The sequence below is a fragment of the Oryzias latipes genome, chromosome 4 (genome assembly GCF_002234675.1).
Source record: "Oryzias latipes chromosome 4, ASM223467v1".
Lineage (NCBI taxonomy): Eukaryota > Metazoa > Chordata > Actinopteri > Beloniformes > Adrianichthyidae > Oryzias > Oryzias latipes.
The window spans coordinates 26,429,878-26,448,293 of NC_019862.2; the positions used below are offsets into that span (position 1 = coordinate 26,429,878).

The following is an 18,416-nucleotide window of genomic DNA, read 5'->3' on the forward strand; positions in this document are numbered from 1 at the left end:
ATGCAGACCTCACCTCATCAGAAAGGAAGCACGCCTGCAGGAATCGCAAAAGGCAGAAATCGCACCCCAGACGGATTTCAACGGCTGCGTTATGCAAGAGTCGGGCAGCTGAGGATCTCATGGTGCAAAGCCAGTTGGTAACTGGAGACTGAGGGTTTATAATTACGTGGGCAAAAACAGATGGGAATGAAAAGAAAAGGAAAAAGAATCGCCTGTTTATGTACTTTACTCCACTTACAATGTGACGTTTTTTTTTCCTTGATCTAATTCTGCGAGAACTTAATGAGCGACTTGAGTTGATGAAAGATGCTCTCCTCCCCCTCTCAAACGTAAGGCTATTGGTAACAACCGCAGTAGTGCCACCCCCTCCCACTTCCCAAACTGACCTGTATTGCACCTTTTTTTTTTTTCTTTCTTTCTTTCAGCTACATAAATATTAACATTTGAGGACAGATTTAGCAGCAAGTTCCCTTTATCCCTAACAAATAAAAGAAAAAAAGGTGACAAAATGGGCAAATGAAAGCATATCTATGCTCCTCCTTGCATCCAATCCTCAAATATTTATGCATTCCAGCACATAAAGAGTCTAATGAGAACCCAACACATAAAAGGGGCAGAACCGCATGTTTACGGTGTCCCACACAAACACTGGAGTCAAAAAAAAAAGAAAAAGAGCAAGAGCGAGCATGAGAAGCAGTTCCAAGTGTTGAAAGATGGGGCCGTAAGAGAGAACGTGAGAAAAGAGAAGAGGAAGAGGGGATCTTTGAGGCTTCACGGCTGTAGCTGTTCTTCTGAGAGCAAGTCGAGGATAAGAGCATTTAGTCATGCACAAATCCATATGGGCTGGAACACCACTACGCAGACAGACCCTGCGGTTGAGATGCAAAGCCATTATTTATGTTTAGATGTGGAAGAACGTGGGGGAAGTGGTCACTCACCAAGCAGAGAGGGGATACATGAGCTGATTGTGTAGTTAAGACAAATCTTTTCATATTTGTCCATGTTTTAGAAAACTACAGGTGATGGCAAGAGCAGAAGAAAAAACAGGAAGAACTCTAAATATAAATAAAAAAAGAAGAAGAAGCCACAAATCAGTTTTATCTATCCGTTTTAAGAGTCCAGCCGTTCTGGACAGGAAGGGGCCTGAATGACCCCCCAAACCATTAAAATCAGTTCTTCCTGTTTCTGAAGAAGATGAAAAGAAAGACAAGAGAGGCAAAAAAGGTAAACGGGGAGGTGTAATTTGGGGCAATGTCTGAAGTCCGGTCTCGCCTCCTTTCGCTCCAGTTTCAAAGCTTTTCCTCGGCTGAAAATGGGAAATTTAAACAAGCCAGACTCTTATTTTCCTTTTTCCATCAGAGTGACATCACAAGTTACAAAAAAGTAAGAGGGGGGGGAGGGGTTTGTTGAACACATACACACCCTGATCCGTCATCTCCTCCCCCCTCTTATCCTTTGTGAAATACTCAAGACCTTGGTGCTCACAGCTCATTCTGCTCAAGGGGCCGGCTTTTGAACCATGTCCCAGCCTGAGCACCGGGACGGCTAATGCCACTTTGGGAAGTAAGGGCCTCCTCTTAAGCCCTGTGAGCTGCAGCAACAAACGGGACTGTGAGAGGAAGTGGAAGGGAGCACCTCAGAGGACTGGGACAAAACAGACAGAGAGATGAGAGCACAGCTGCCGCGTCAAGACGCAATACAGAACACACGTGAGACCATAACTGACGGAAACAGCTCAACACTGGTAGCAAAAAGGTAACACTTTGACCTAGTGCGTGCCATCCGTTGAGCTTTTTTTGGAATGTGTGGACGCTTCACCAAGACGGCATTTGTGTGAGGTGAATATGCAGGAGAGTGCAGCTGTGAGAGCTCTCGCTGAGGGGTTAGGACGCTTTGTGGCTGAAGGTCGCGGCTGCAGACTAAAATATTTGCAATGCTTCTTCAGCTTTCGTGTACGATGTGCTGAGAAAAGGCAATAAGTTTACAAATGCAAACGCACAGGAGTCCACTAAAAGATCCATGAGGATCCCATATGTGCGGTGAAGGGATTGAGGAGTTTGGCATCTCCACACTGACTGCAGCCCCTGAGGTGACATCTATTGTAACAATTCAGACTTTGAACATCAGGTCAGTGGAGTTTATTCTTTTGGCACAAGAGGGGAACACGTCACATCTGGAATTTACTTCAATATTTACCTGCACACCAAAGAAAGAGAAGAAGTGAAGAGGCGCATTCCAGCAGAGAACATGAGGGAGACTGATAAGATGGAGAGATTTGGGTTCTGGAGCCAGGCTTGTTTGTTTTTTCCTAGGTTTTGGTTTCCTAATAGAGAAACATCAGAACTATAGCAGGGGTGGGGGCAAGAATAGAGTCAAGTAGTCAAAGGATGAGGGGACTGAAATGAAGGTGACCAGAGATCACATAAGCATATTCGTATATAATAAAGAGCTTAAGACAGAAAACCCTTTTTTGCTAAGAAGTATACACATTTTAAAGAAAGTTTTAGTTTGATGTGCATGTTAACCCCCCCCCGTGGATCTTCAGAAGACTTCAGATGCAATCCTGACTTCTGACATCAGCTGATGGAACTGGAAAACACTGACCAACATCTGCGCCAACTAAAAGCTTCCTCAAAGAGGGCAAGGACAGACAAAAAAACCTTTTAAAAAAGTAATAACTGATATTTATACCTCTAATAACTTGTGTCTTTTAATGTTTTTTTATAAGATAGAAGATAAAGTGGAGTAGAACCAGCTGTCTGAGACATGTCCAGAACATTCCTTGCTCTGGCTTTACCTGAATTTTAGCTGTGAAGTAGAAGAAAGCGTTAAATGGGTTATTACCTGCATTCTAGACATAAATAACTATTCTTTTAACCTTCAACCTCAGTGTTCAGGTCCTTTCTATTTAAGGTTTTCAGAACTCCCTTGACTGTCCAATAAATGGCAATGAGGGAGTGCATGTTTAGGCTGTCAGAGCCACTCCACTGTTATTGGTGTTACGGTGGAGCAGAAGATGATTGACGGCTCACCCTGCCAGAACTAACCAGCTGTGTTTTGGGGATGAGCGCGTCGCCTCCAAACCTGTTTCCCTGTTTGGCAGGAGTCCCATTTATGTGCAGCAGACATGTCAGCTGATCTTATCGAGAGAAAACGAGCACAAGAACGAAGCGGAGATAAGCGCAGGGGGAAAAGCAGCCACGGGCTTGTCCAAAACCAAGACCTGCTGAGCTGCTGACCACCGTGCGGTTAGATCAAGCCACAGAAAAGCAAGCTGGGCATACTAAACCTGGCACTAGAGAAACACGGTGCGCCCTTTAAACCCGGAGAATGGGGAAAACGTGGACAGAATAAAAAGGCGGAGGTGTAGGGGAAGTTCAGGGAAGTCTCTGCCTGATCCGAAAAGCTCATTTACAACCCCCTTAATGAGGTCTTGGACACGGCTGAACAGACGGGTCACAATTACAAGCAAGAAGTCAGCCAGCAGGTCAGGGCAAAAAGACAAGGGAAGTGAAAGCATGTCACTAAATAGAGCCAATGGGAATAAGAGCGTAATGCTGTCGGAGCAAATTTATGTGCTCTTCCGCGTTGATTCTGGTAACTGAAAACATCTGTCGGCCGATATGTGAGCTTAAGGTGAGGTGTGACTCAGAGGGGAAATAAATACCAACAAAGAGCACATTTGAGAGGTTACGAGTCTTCTCCTCAATCTGAACGTTTTACAATGGGCAGCCAAACAAAAAGTTGTAACTTTTTAATGGTTCTTCCTCCTGGCTCTCCTCCTCCTCCTGACTCTCCTCCAGTTCTTGTCTGTAGCAAGAAACATTTGCTCAAAGCCAAGTTTTCCTTCAAACACTTTAGCTAAAAAAAAACCAAGCTACTTGTTAGCCAAACCATCAAAGGATGCCGTTAGTTGTTCAAAAACGGACGTGATTAATGATTTAGAAGTTATTAGAATGGTTTGTCAGCATATGTGTGGAGCAGGGTGTGTGTTTATTTTGCAATGGGGGAGGAAAGAGTGCTGTGCATTAACGGAGGCGGGCGGTGGACAATTGTGACTCATTATCTCGACAGAGTAAGACGAATAGACAAGTGCGATCCTCTATGAACTACCGCAACACAGAAAACCTCCACGAAAAAACATAACAAAACACAGAAAAAAACAGAATGTTTGTGCATCAATCTGTGGGCTGTGCTCCAAGAGGAAGTTCCCAGAAACGCCAGATGACTGAAGGGGTTTGTGAAACGGATGAGTGGGTGGGTGAGGTAGAGGAAAGGTGGAGCAGCACCCTTCATCCCACATTTAGACCTCTGACCCCTACATCAGTGCACATGTTTAGAGTTTCTCCGCACAAGAGGAAAAGCAGATGGGGGCCCGTGGGGCCTTAGGGGGATTTGAGGTTTGCACTGCTCACTAATGCAGCATCTAGAAGGTAGAAACTAGATAGCAGGAGGAAGACAGGACTTCTGAGAAGGTTGGGTGTATTTTATCTAGAGGCCCAAGTCAAACTGCTTTTGTGTAGACGAACATTATCTCGGCATGAAATCCAAGAAGCCTAAAATGCTCCTGTTTTCAACTCTAAATGAAGATTTAATAGCATGTAGTCAAAAAAAAGGCCAAAATCGTTATGAGTGTGTTATGGTGATGATGGGTACTGTGCAGGTAGTTTTGTTTTCATTAGGTGTTTTATGCTGTCAGTCACTTTTCCTCCCCGTCCTAACGCTGCGCTCTCTTGGCACATATCTTTACTTCCATCCTGTACTTGGCTTTCATCAGAAGGATTCTTATTAGTCTTTTCTATTTATGTTGGATTAAAGATTGATTGACCACAAGGATGGCTTGTAAAGCAAAGCCGGCGCTTCTTTCACGCCGACTCCCTACAGGACCCGCCTTGGTTCCGACCAGGGCTGACGGCGTGTGTTTGCGAGCATTGTGGACTTGTTGTGGGGAACGTCTGAGGACCAGATGGTGGAAGCAGGAAGAGGGTTTGCGAGGCTGGGAAATGCGTTCACCATAAAAATTCTGTTAAATCTAAGCCAATTCCATTGTTCACGCTTGCTGACCTGCAATCCATCAGGCTTACGCACCGACACCTCAGAACGAAATGATCACAATCACAGCAGGAGACTCGAACACAAACAGACACACTGCTGGGAGTAATGTCACGTCAAGTATAGCTCTGAAAGTTAAATACGCCTTGATTTCTTCAGCATGAATAGACTTGGCCATTTCTGTGGAATTATAGTGGGAATGTCCCAGTTTATAGACGATTCTTTAATGTAGAGTAAATAAATAAATAAAAAAAAGAAAGTTATTAGCATCTTTGCTTTAATTAGATAAGTAACGGTCTCCATCTTGTGTTATGTCACTTGGCGAGTGTAGACCATGTTTTGGTGCATGCCTGAAGCAGAATTGGCATTTACAGACTTTTTCCCATGAATACTTGCTGCGTTTAGTGAGGGCTCTGAAATCAGAGGTACAATGTTTTGTTCCTTATCAAGAAACATACAAAAATAAAATAAATACAAGATTGGATCATTTGTTACACTGTAATGCAATATTAGACAACAGTATGCAGCAAAAGGGACAGAAGCAGCTAATTTAACTAATAAAAGCGAACACGTAAAGAAAACCTCCAAAAAAAAGCTTTGATATAATAGCCCCGCCCCCTGATTTTAATGGCATCAGCAAACTTTTTTACTTTTATTTTCGGTGAGTATAAAAAAACTTAGAATAATAAAGATTGATTACGTTTTTTTTTACTGAATGAATGCAAAAACACATGAAATCATTTATGCATTCATGCCCAGTGTAAAATCAGAATAAATCAGATTATGTTGCTTTTTGCAGTTGATTGAGTTTATCTGTGGAAAATAGCTTAAATCAGTCTTCAGTTAGGATCTTAATTGGGGCAAATATACAGTAAAATGTAGTTTCCAATGAGTTGGAACCACACACACAGAATGAAAACTGTTTATTCTAAAAGCAAGTTAATCCATTTTTTAAGGCTAACAAGGAATATCTGTGTTTAAAGAGGCTTTTTTTCCAACACATTCACAATGTAAACTGAGGGCCATGTGCCTGTTTCTTTGTGGAAGCAAACTGCATTCACTCAGCTGATTACCCATGATTCAACAGTCGTTTTTCCTGTCTAGAAGTAGGACAAGCAGTTGCTTTCCAAAATGACTTCTCCAGTCCTTTCCTTGGTTGCAACGTGCAGAAAGTAATCATTTCAGTGCCGTTCTCAGACACAAAGCTAATAAGGATTAATATACGCCATCAGCAGCCATAATGAAATCTAAGCAAGACGAAAACCAGAGTCTGTGTGGTTGCCATACACGGAGCAGGCCAAAACCAATCTCCAACACTTATTCAGCTTGGCGTTGCTTCACATTTATCTTCCAGCATGTCCATGCGTGCATGCGTGTGCGAATATAAGCACAGCTAGAGAGGGGAATGCCTATAAAAGCAGATTCCGTCAGCGAGACACAGAGCAGTTCAATTATCACACCATAAATGAAACAAAGCCGCCTTCAATAGGAAACCGAATGGATCTACAACAACAGACGCAACATACACTGAAAACCTATGGAACGCACAGTCTGCACACACTTTGGCAAAAGACCAAGCTGAGAACATTTAAACAGAGATAAAGCTGAAAACAACTCCCAGCTGGAACTGTGAGTGTGTGGGAACAAGAGCAGAGGAAGCAGAGTCCTGCCTGGCCAATCAAATGAACAGAAAGGCCCAACGCACCGAGACCGAGAGGAGTTTACATAATAAATGAAAATGTCAAACACACCTTTTTTTTATTTTCAAGAATCATAAATGGAGGATGTCTAAAAGTGTTTGCAAAAACATAAACAAAGTGGACCAGACTGATGTGGATCCTTTATCGATCCATCAAAGAAGGGACTGTTTGAATAAATGAGGCTGCTTGTCAGTTAAGAATATACTACAAGAAAAGTTCTAAATCTTCACTGTTTAGTGTATGTCACACGTGTGCCTTTATGTTGCTGAAAAGCATCGAAGGCACAAGGAAGGAAAAGGTTGTAGAAAAAAATTGAAGAGAGATTTTTTTTAAAAAAGGGGAAGAGGATTTCCAAATCAAGCACACAGAAGATTAAAAGTCAGAGTGACAGAAGAAAAAGATTTTATCTTTAAGAGGATCTTTCTCATGTTACGTTCATGACAACAGATCAAGAAGATGGTTCAAGCGTCTACCCTGAAGCATGAGACACATTTTAAGATGCATGCCAACACAAAACACAATTATGCAGCAAATTACATACATTTGATATGAAACCTTTGATAAAGCTGCTATTTTGGTACATCATCACGTAAAAGGACTTCAGACATTGAACAAATTCATCACGTCCTGTATGTCAGGACTGAGCCTAAGCCTGCACAATATGAGGAAAACGTGTGATGTGCAATATCAGTGATCCAAATTGAAATGATTATTTGAGCACAAAATAAATAACGCATCATTTTCATTTTCACTGCAACAGTTGAGAAACACTGCGTTTTTTTTTTTTTCTCAGGTGGGACAGAGAGTCCACATTTTGTTGCTTCTGTATTTGAATCTAAAGTGAAAATCTGAAGTCTGCAACATTGAGTGAACTGCAGTGAAGCCGTAGCTCAAGATCGGCCGTCCACACACTCAAATATAAGACAACAGCCTCGTCTACAAAAAGCACTTTTACTTTCTAAACTCCTAAATCCAGAAAACAGCCCCCCCCTCAGCTGGGCCGTACACACACACAGTAACCGGAGAGCTCTGTGTTTTCTATCCAAATGGCCCCACAGCACTGAAGCGCTTGGGAACTGTTTTGATTCTTCAAGGCAGAAGAAATGGGATCCCCTCTGCCTGTTCTGACCAAACACTGTAAATGTTGTATCTTTGTGGCACGCGGTGACCTCCGTGTGTCTCCTGGAATGTCTTTGATATGTTGCGCTTCACTGAGACCGGGTTGGCCCCTCATATTCAGGGGAACCTCACAGCGGGGAATCCAACTCCAAGCCCAGGAGCAGAGGGGGAAGGACGAGGACGGGGAGGGGATGGATGAAGAAAAAGAAGTGATGCTGGTAATAGCTGACAGATGAGCTTCGACGATACTCTGTATGAATATGGACACGTGTCTGAAAATGACTTCAATGAAGCCAGTCATAGTTGGGAGCATGAGGAGACACAGGAGAGACGATGCCGACGGTAAAGTCATTAGCAGCTGTGGAGCTCGGCAGGGATACAAGTACCTGGTTCCACTGTCAGACTGCTGGAAAAACACTCCACTCTCAAAATGAGTAACGTCTCTGGACCATCGTGCAGACACAGTCTTCAGGCACTCAGATCAACACACTAGTTTGCACATACCACGAGGAACACACACCCGCTTATGAGCTGCAACACTCGCCGTAATCCTTTCAACTCCGTTTCAAGTGACATAACTGCCAGAATTCTTGAAGAACCATAATGGCGTCATACAAAAAGCGCACAAGGCGCGGGTTTCAGTGTGGAGGTGTGACTTAATGATGTGGCACAAAGCAAAGGCTGACTGAGGAGAAACCGGCCAAAGTCAAAGAAGTAAATAAAGCAGCAAAAAAATATCAAAAATAAAATAAAATCAGAGCCCACACTAAGCTCAACAAAGGCTTTTTTTTTATTCTTTACTATGATTGATGGTTAAGATTAACACAAATACTATAAACGTAACTCTACTGTATTACAACTCTTTGAATGACTCGTTGGAAAAAAAATGAAACCAAGACAGAAATAGATAATAATAATAAATAACAGAAGTATTGTGTTGAACATATACGGTAAGCATGCAATGAAATATATATATTTTTTTTTCTATAGACTAGGTCAGTTGTTTAGAAAGAACGTTTCTCAATGTCTTCACAAATAAAAAGTAGCCTGGACGACTGCAAGGTCAGATCAGTGAATCCCCTCTTGCCTTCTTGAATGAAATATCCACATGTTTCACTGAAAACATGTTGCAAAAATCCCCTCTGATTTTTCCTGCAGTGCAGCCAAGGCAACGGGTTTTGTTTTGGGTATTTGTTTATCACCAAAGTTATGCTTACCGTGGACTAACTTGGAAAAATAACCAATATTTGTGGAGCAAGAATTATGTTGTAATGTTGCAAAGAGAGAAAAGACGATACTTTAATTCAATGTGCTGCAAAAAAAAAACAGAGGGAAAACTTTGTGGAACAATTCCTGTAGTTACAAAAGATTGCTTTGTTGCATTTTCTATGCGACAAAAGGAAAGGGGCATGCAAAGCAAAAAGCAAAATAGACGTAAAAGTTCATTTATGGATGTGTTATAAAGATAGATCATAGATTAATGTCTTTTTATGAAATGGAAAAGACCTGCCTGATTGTTTTTTGGGAACATGGGGTGTCCGTCAGCGGGGAATTCATTTAAGACAGAAAGCAGATGTCATAGAGCTGGCTGAAAGAAAATGGTTCTCCATTTCATTCTTTCCACAGAAGTTCTCCAGCACTGCAATATGACAACTCTAATTTTTAAGAACAGAAGGAAACTGCACTCATTGTCTGCTCCTAAAAGCATTTAGCGCCTCTCTGCGTGGTTGATTCCGCTTGCCATCGTTTTTATCAACCCAAAAGCTCTTGCATTCCGTTTAATTTCTTTATTTTTCCATCATCGTAGGGAGGCCTGGAGGGAACCCTAGCAGCTGTCCATCAATCCTTCCAGCCAGCAGCCATGCAGGGGCTGGTTTGGAGCCTGTGTGTCCTGCTCTGCCTCTCGCTGTGGGAAGAGAGTTCCTGCAGGAGCTCCAGGGAAACCCAGAGAACCAAAGAGCCTTTCCTTAAGAGAAGTAAAAGAGCTCCTACAGATCCCAACGCTAAACAGTGTTCCTATACTTTTCTGGTGCCTGAGCAGAGAATTACAGGTACAAAAGACCTTTAAAAAACATATTCTTTTGGTATTTTCAATACTTTTTACTTCCTACTGGACTATTTATGGTTAAATCATTCATGTCTATCATCAGGTCCGATCTGTGCCAGCACCACAGGCCCGGAGCCAGACAAGGACAGAGTGACCCGTATGGACATAGCAGATGTGAGGGAAGTTCTTAACAAACAGCGGCGTGAGATTGAGACGCTGCAGCTGGTGGTGGATGTGGATGGTAACTTGGTGAACGAGATGAAGCTGCTGCGGAAAGAGAGCCGAAACATGAATTCCCGGGTGACCCAGCTCTACATGCAGCTGCTCCATGAGATCATCAGGAAAAGAGACAATTCTCTGGAGTTGGCCCAGCTGGAGAACCGCGTCCTAAATGTGACCTCGGAAATGATGCGTCTGGCTTCGAGGTACAAGGACCTAGAGGCCCGCTTCGCCACAATAGCTGGGGTGGTCAACAACCAGTCCGTTCTCATCACTGCCTTAGAGGAGCAATGCCTGAGGAGCCTGGGGCAGGGTGAACGCGCCCAAGCTCCTCCATTGGTGCGGGCAGTGCCACAGAACATTCCGGTTGACAACCGTTTCACCAATGAGATTCAAAGAAACAGCAGGGCCTTTACACGAGGGTCGCGGAAGAACTCCCCAACTGTGAGCCCCTTTGGGATCGACCCTCCACCGCCACAGGGAACGCTAACTTCTGATGGTACGTTTCTATTTTTAAGTAGCAAAACACAAAATCTGTTTAAATTTAAACATCCACAGTTGCATCAATGCAAAAACTCTTAAATCATTGAGAAGTTTAATTACAACTACCGGTACTTTAGTGCAATTCCCAAAACCCATTTCTTCACAGCAGCTGGTATGGCTGAGGTGCAGTTGGATCCTCCTTGCTGCAGAGGCAGTGAAGTCATACATTCCTATTATCCCCACATGGCTGCCCTGTGCTGAGAACATGCAGTAAATTACTGGGATGCAGAGTAGGGATCTACGTCTGATAGAAGGGGGTTGCACAGCAAACGTATGGCTTTGCTCAGGTTTACACAATACACAGACCACCAGTTTGTCAACTAACTGTTTTTCTGAACTTTACGCAAATTTTAAAAACCAATTTTAATCATCGATTCCACTCCAAAGACGTCTTTCCAAGCTCGTCTCTCTCAGCTTGGAAAGTAAAATAGCCTCTCAGGTTAGGCAGCTTTTTGGAAATGTCTTCTAAACTCAGATCAGATCCTTTTTATTTTGACTGGCAATTACAATACAGCTAGGAATTCTGACGAGAGTTATGCAACCCAATAGTGGAACGGATTAAATCATTCATAGCCTGCCTCAGACGGAATCGGCAATAAAACCTCTGAGAAGCAGTGAAAAACTATTTACATGGGAAGGAGTGATCAAAAACATAGAAATTCTAGAGAAATGCAGGCAATTTTAGAACATTAAAAATTACTAAGCAGATCTTGATGCTGCTGTGACGCCTGACAGATTTTTTTTTATCCAGACTTAAATGCTTTATTTTTTCCCCCACAATTTCTACTGCCGTCATCTCTTCAAAGTCTAGCCGGTGAAACCCTGTCTTTCGGAACAGTGCACTGTATAAAAAATAAGAAGCAAAGCAGGTATAATTTAAAGGTGCCGAAGGGGAAGTGTGGGAAAAATGAGCTAGAGAACAAAAGGAGAGGCTGGGTGGGGTGGTAGCAAGAAGGCAAGAATGGTTGAAAAAACAAACTTAAAAGAAAAATGTCTGAGCTAAATTATTAATAATAATACTAAGATTATATAATATTCTTCCCTTTCTCTGAGAGTCTGAACATATGGATTCACATGTCAGGAGACAGAGAAATGTCAAACTAGCACTATACTTCTATGTACTGACTTCACCATGTACCTCATGCCATCAGCAATTTCCTGATACCATAGCGATTTGTTCCAAGTCTTTAGGGCCATAAGGGATAACTTCCCAGCTATCTACCATCTATCAGATTGCACATTTTTAGCGCTGTAACAGCCACGCTAAAACCTAAAATATACATTTTCTTTCCTTTAATCGCCTTATCAACCCCAGGTCCTTTCAAGGACTGCTATGAGGTGCGGCAAGCTGGTCACACCACCAGTGGGATGTATCTGCTCAAGACAGACAACAGCGATCGACTGTTCCAAGCCTGGTGTGAACATGGTCTTGACAATGGTGGATGGACTGTGTTGCAAAGGAGGCGAGGTGGCGCAATCAACTTCTTTAGAAACTGGGACACCTATAAGGCAAGTTCAATGACCAAAGATTCACAAAAGTTAATGTTATGTTGTAAAACTACAAATCTTTCACCTGGTCTTTCAGCCAGGAGGAATTTAGGGTTATTATTTAAGTGCTTGGATGAAGCTAAGCAGCAGAAATATGAGAAACTAACATTGGAAATTTATGGTTATACAGAGACATTTGTACAAAATCCTCAAATAAAATACATTTCCGTTTTCGTCCCTACAGAAAGGCTTTGGCAACATTGACGGTGAGCACTGGCTTGGGCTCGAAAATATTTACAACCTGTCCAAACAGGGCGACTATAAGCTGATGATAGAGCTGGAAGACTGGGCAGGAAAGAAGGTTTATGCAGAGTACAGCAGTTTCCACTTGGAATCAGAAAATCAAGGCTATCGACTGAGGTTGGGCACCTACCAGGGCAATGCTGGAGACTCCCTCAGCAGCAACAACGGAAAACAATTCACCACACTCGACCGGGACAGGGATGCTTTCAGTGGTGAGCGATTACAAGCTGAATGCAACTTGCTGTCTTATCTTGGTCATGATGGAGTCACTTCCATGTTCTGATCTTGTTTTCTGGTTTAATTGATCCCATCTTTAGGCAACTGTGCCCACTTCCATAGGGGCGGCTGGTGGTACAATGACTGTGGTCAGACGAATCTAAATGGAGTGTTTCACAGCGGAGGAGTGTATCGCAGCAAATTTCAGGACGGGATCTTTTGGGCAGACTATGGTGGAGGTTTCTACTCTCTAAAGTCTGTTCTTCTCATGATCCGACCAATTGACTAAAACCTCAAAGTGTTTCAAGTGCGGTTGAAGAACCCATCTGTCATTTGATTATCCTTTACTTGTAAAGATGAAGGCAGAGGAAGCCATCTCTGCCAGTGTATCCACAGCCTTAGACACACAGCTGAAAAGGGAGAGGACTCGCGTAACTACGTGCCTGTCCATCTGCGTATGGCTAAGCTGGCTTTGGCATGTACATATCGTTGGGACTTATTTTCTACCGTTAATTTAAGAGGTGTGATTCAACTCAGGCCAAACGTTTAGTGTTGTCACTCTGCCACTCTTTGTTATTTATCAGTGTATTTATAGTGAATGTAGTCAGTTATGTACTCCTGTTACGACTAAGACTTTTCATGTAGAGAATTCACTTGCAACACTTTAAGAGAACACATAAAACAACAAATCAAGAGTGAATGTGGATACAGAATATGCAATGCTAGACATCCAAAATAAATACATATTTTTATAAACATAAAAATGTGTGTTTTTACTCATGTTTTGAGAATACCAATGATGGCTGCTTTGCATACATTGCAGGAAAAAAACTTGAGTAGAGACAGCATATAGAGACAGCATTTAAAAATAGTTATAGACTTAGAGTGGGTTTAAAAACATGCATGATAGAAAAACAGCAGCTCTGTAAAAAGTAATTGGACAAAATGACTCAACTTTGAGTGAAGGAAGACACTATGATGCTTGAGAAAAATAGAAAGCAAGCAACAGCTGCTGCATGCTCTGATGGAAACATTCTTTCCACATAAAACCACAGAGCCTATCTTGAAAAATAGGCCTATCTCAAAATGATGGCTCCCCTCAGAATATTCCACGCCCAGAGGTGCTGTAACTCAGAACAGATAAGAGCGCTCTGACTCTCTAATGTGCAAGAAGAGCATAGCTGCAGTCAACGCATGGTTTCACACCAGTTGAACAACAAGCCAAGAAAGCTGAGCCTTAGCGGCAGCCTGTTGGACTCTGGGATATCCACAAATTCTCTTTGGTCCCAGTGCGGCAGCGGCGGCGGCGACTCCAGACACAGGGTAGTTGAGAAACAAAGCCCCCCACCTGGCAAACATTTTTGATCTGAGCCGTTTTCCATTACATTACCTATTCCATACGCTGATGCCTGCGTCCCCCAGCAACCACAGCTCAGCAAAAAAACAGCGCCCAGCTCGTTTCTGTCATACAGTGAAATCTTTCCTCACTGACTAATGCCAAACACATCATTCAGGAAAGTCCCTGCTACCTCCATTATCCATTTTCTTCCTTTATGTACCAATACATAAATTTTTTATAACATCTGCAAATGTTTAGAAATGATTCAGAAACATGATTGAGGCTTCAAATCCTTGCTCTTGTTGCTCGTGGAAAGCTCCACACAACTTTGGGATTGAATGAGCTGACAGAACGTATTAGTTGACACTTCATTCGCTTCACAAATAAATGAAAGAACGACACATTAAAGAAATCTTGCATGGATCCGCCTATATAAGAGCTCTTTGTCTGGGTTTACTCAAGAACAAGAGCAAGTTCATCTGAGCTCACACTGTGCTGAGCACAGACAAGACGGGGCTATGTCTGCCAGGCTGGATCGCAGGTCAGAGATCACACCTCTATGTATCCTCAGAGGAAAACCTAATACTCCGTTACTGAGGAACAGACACACAGCTCTTTCTCCAGACCTGTTATCACCACAGATATGCATCAAACTTGCAAAGACAGCAACAGCAGATGGGAACCACAAACCGGATTGCAGTTAAGATTAATCGTTCTTGGTATTTTCTTCAGTTTCAGTGAACAAACACAAACTGCACACCCACCGGACATTTGAATTCAAAGTGAGGCTCTTGACCAAGATTTTGACTTTGCAGAAGGATCAAGAAATGATCACGGAAAAATGAATAAGAGCACATATCAACAAAAGCAAAAAAACTAAAATATTAGAGACTGCCACAGGCCAAGAGGACAAACAAAGACGTTCTTCATTTCTACAGTTTGAATCCCTTTGTTAATAGTTAAGAGTGTGTTTGAATCACACAGCAGCAGCTATGAAAGAGCTATAAAAACGAAGAAAAAAAACTGGCAGCAAAAAGATTCAGTCTTCCATTCATCAATAAACATAAAAAAAGACAAAAAATTGCGCAGTGAAACCACCACAAGCATTTTCTCTGCTCATAAGGAGACTTTCTGTGTGGCGTCACAACAGAGCCAAAGAAAGAAAGAATAAGAACTGTTCTGTTCTTTATTGATTCATGTGTTTGTAACCACCGAAGGGAACAACTCACACCCAGCTTATGAAAAACCAAGGAAAACTTAAAATTCAGGACAGACCGGATGTTTATGACTCCTACCTAGATACGGGATGCAAGAGACCATACTCTGGTTGCTTATGAAGTCCCTCAGACGTTTATAGTTGTCTTCTTTGGTCATTAGGAAGTCGAGCCGATCAAACGTCACCTTGTCCTTCCGACTCAGTAACTGCAAGAAGGCAAGGAAAAATCTGGTTTTCAAGTTGGCTACAAGCCTGAGACATTTGGTTTTGACATAAACACCAGGAAACATGCTTTATGCAATGAGATCCTTTCCTTTTTTTTATGCTGGTTTGTGGACCAAAGATTATAGTTTCTAAAATGATTCATTAGACCATTGTCCTTGATGAATGTCTTCACTTAAACACTTTGAAAGGCTGCGTTTTTTCAGCGGAGGGAAAGGAAAATGAGAACATGATGTTAGCAAGTAGGTTTATCCAAAAGTGAATGTCGAACCCATTATTGCAACCGTTCATTTGTTTAAAGACCCACTCCAACGGAAATTGTGTTTTTGGTATTCTCAACGTGTTTTTTTTGTAGTTTTTTCTTTATGATGGAGGACAAATATAAAGAAAATTAAAATTAGAATTGTATTTCTGAGTATTTAATCATTGTGAATCAGGAGTAAATGAAAAAATGCAGTTTGAAAAAGCTTATAATTGTGTTATAGAAACTATCATCTACAGTCCACAAGCGCCCTGCTTTGCTCCATTCTGATGCATCTATTTGTAGACGACTACATCCATGAACGTCATCGTTTTCCTCGTCTGAGGCGTCATCTGGATCAAAACTGGACGGCTGGATAGCTCAGATATTAGTCGCCATTCTTGTTAAACCATTAATGTTAGGTTGGGGGTGTGAGGGGCTGTAAGCTAGCAGGAGAGCGTGTAAACAGATGGGTAACGGGGAGTGGGGGCGGACTTACTCCCCACCACAATTCAGAGGTGAGTTTTTAATGAACGTAGAAAACGACACAGTTTTGTTTTGTTTTTATTTTGGCTAAAAACAGCAAAATCATAACTAAAAGACCACTGGGAACACTTTTAAGCAAGATCAAAAGATGATCAGAGTGGGATTTTTAAACACAAAAGGGTCCTTTTTTTAATTGTCGTAGACAAATGTTTGTCTTTCAATACCAACTATGCCTCATATTTTGGGAATATTCAATCATCGACTTCTTACCGCCCATGTTTTAGTCAGCCTGAATATGGGGGCGCTCTGTAAGCCTGACACCACAGCCATGACTGCGTGGAGGTTATTCATGTCGCAGAGTTTCTGCAAAAATGAAAAGAGTCATAAATGTGCATTGATGTACAAACTCGAAGAGGAAACTGAAATCTGCATGCACACTTTTACCTTGGCAGTGCGGATATAAAGACTCAAAACTTCAGCTCTGATCTTCAACGTCTGCGCGTGGAGGATCTCTCGTACCACCCAGAAACTTGTCTGGAAAGCAAAATCGGCATCATCACAAGGTTAAAATGTGAGCGACAAGACCAGAAGCATGTGCAGCAGCTCCAACTAAAAACCAGGAGCGCCAGAGAACAACCAGTAGACAATAAATAAAAGTCAATTCCAATTGAAAATAAGAATTTTAGAATCTGTTTCATATCCATTTCAGCTCCTTTGTTAGATGTGCATTCCAACTCCTAATGTGTCGGCTGAGAAATAAAGAATAAAAAAAAACACCCAAAAAGCAAGTAGAATGTGTATAAGTGTCTGCTTCCAGAGGACTTGGCCAGTCTGATGAAGAAATGTACGTCTTGAGGGAGACTGCTGGCAAGATGCAGTGCCGTATTCAGACAATACGGCACTGCAATTCATTCAGACAAGCCAGTGAATCAATCAGTGTGTACACTGAAGAGAGGATGGAAACAGGGAAAAAAAGAAGAGTATGAGGTCTGAGAAAGGTTTGATTCGCTGAACTTGGTTTCTGAAAGCTCACAGCTGCTCTCAGGACACTATGTTCTTCTGAAAAGACATGCAATCCAGCCTGACCGTTTTCCTTCTTCTGACACAAGCAAAGTCGTACTTAGAAAGGGGAAATGAAAAAGGTTTTTTTTTTTTAAATCTGCAATATTAAAGGAGATTCATCAATTGTGTCACTTCAAAATGTCTTTAAAAACAGGTTAAAAGAAAAAGGGGGAAAAATGCTCCCAAATCAGCAGAACATAGAAAAGTTCCACTAGTGAAGAAAGTCCTTCAGAAACAGACACAAACGAGCCTATGTGGGAGTTTGACATATTTAGTGTCCTCTGTAATCCCACTTAATCTCTGGGGTTAGTCTGAGAGCACAACTCCAGAATGACTGCACCTACGGCACGAATATGCAGAACATGCATCTCATACAACCTTGATCTGCAAAAGAGAACAGGAATGAGATCACTCGCTTGGGACAGCAGTGACCCCCCCCCCCCCCCTCATGGTGTTTCTCTGTGTGTTTAAATGAGACAGGCTCCTTACAGGAAGCTGTGTTTACAGATCCTGCACAGCATTTCGTCCTCAAGTACAGAGGATGACTTCATTGTTTGGGTGTATCAAGGTCCCCAGATGGAGCTATAGGGCCTTGTCATTTTATTAATTAAAAAAGAAGTAGAATCTGGTGAATTCAAGCATGTGTTGAATGGTACAAATGAAGAGTTTCAGAAAGGATGCAGATTAGTATCTGCAAGCTAAATGACTCTGCAGTCAGAATTTTGATTGTAGCCTTACAAGTATTCACTAATGCATAATATCCATAAAACATATTCAACGTTTTCATTATTTATAAATACAATTCTACCCAACTCATGCAGTGAATTTGTCTTTGTGCAAAAACCCAGAACAATAAATCCCGGAGCATTCATGGCAGCACATTCAATAGTCTGGCCAATTATTTTCTGCTTCATTGGCACCTTAAGCCGAGCAGCAAGAAAACCAAGACTGCAGAAAGAAAAATATGACTTCAGCTCAGGGAAAGTGGACTTTCTGGGTCCAAGGTCTTTTATCCAAAAAGGCTAATTTGTCTTGGCTCATAAAGGCTCAATGTGTGCTAAAAAACATCTTGAATCACTGTTTGGGACAAACTGGAGAAGTTTCCACAGCACTATGCTGCTGTTGAATCATTTCTGTTTCATACTGTAAAGCAGTAAAAAAGC

At 42.0% G+C, this 18,416-nt stretch overlaps 2 protein-coding genes across 10 annotated transcripts in view; one reads left to right on the forward strand and one right to left on the reverse strand.

Moving 5' to 3' along the window:
- Positions 1-18,416, reverse strand: part of ralgps2 (Ral GEF with PH domain and SH3 binding motif 2) — a 62,375-nt gene that overhangs the window by 9,794 nt on the left and 34,165 nt on the right. For all 9 annotated transcript variants that reach the window (XM_011474354.3, XM_011474357.3, XM_020702608.2 and 6 more), the window contains 3 exons: positions 16,636-16,725; positions 16,462-16,554; positions 15,322-15,448 (listed from right to left, as the gene is read on the reverse strand). In XM_011474354.3, coding sequence (XP_011472656.1) covers positions 15,322-15,448; positions 16,462-16,554; positions 16,636-16,725 — 310 coding nt within the window. The remainder of the gene's footprint in view (positions 1-15,321; positions 15,449-16,461; positions 16,555-16,635; positions 16,726-18,416) is intronic.
- LOC101175556 (angiopoietin-related protein 1) lies at positions 1,479-13,451 on the forward strand. The gene is made up of 6 exons (XM_004068178.4): positions 1,479-1,755; positions 9,679-9,922; positions 10,022-10,636; positions 11,996-12,189; positions 12,413-12,683; positions 12,789-13,451. The coding sequence occupies exons 2-6, from the start codon at positions 9,733-9,735 to the stop codon at positions 12,974-12,976; spliced, it is 1,458 nt and encodes a 485-aa protein (XP_004068226.1). The 5' UTR covers positions 1,479-1,755; positions 9,679-9,732; the 3' UTR covers positions 12,977-13,451.

Excerpts from the sequence above, each read along its gene's own strand:
- LOC101175556 (XM_004068178.4), top strand. The coding sequence starts at position 9,733 with ATGCAGGGGCTGGTTTGGAGCCTGTGTGTCCTGCTCTGCCTCTCGCTG. Across the intron at positions 9,923-10,021 it reads GCCTGAGCAGAGAATTACAG|GTCCGATCTGTGCCAGCACC; the intron begins GTACAAAAGACC and ends GTCTATCATCAG. Across the intron at positions 12,190-12,412 it reads GAAACTGGGACACCTATAAG|AAAGGCTTTGGCAACATTGA; the intron begins GCAAGTTCAATG and ends TCGTCCCTACAG.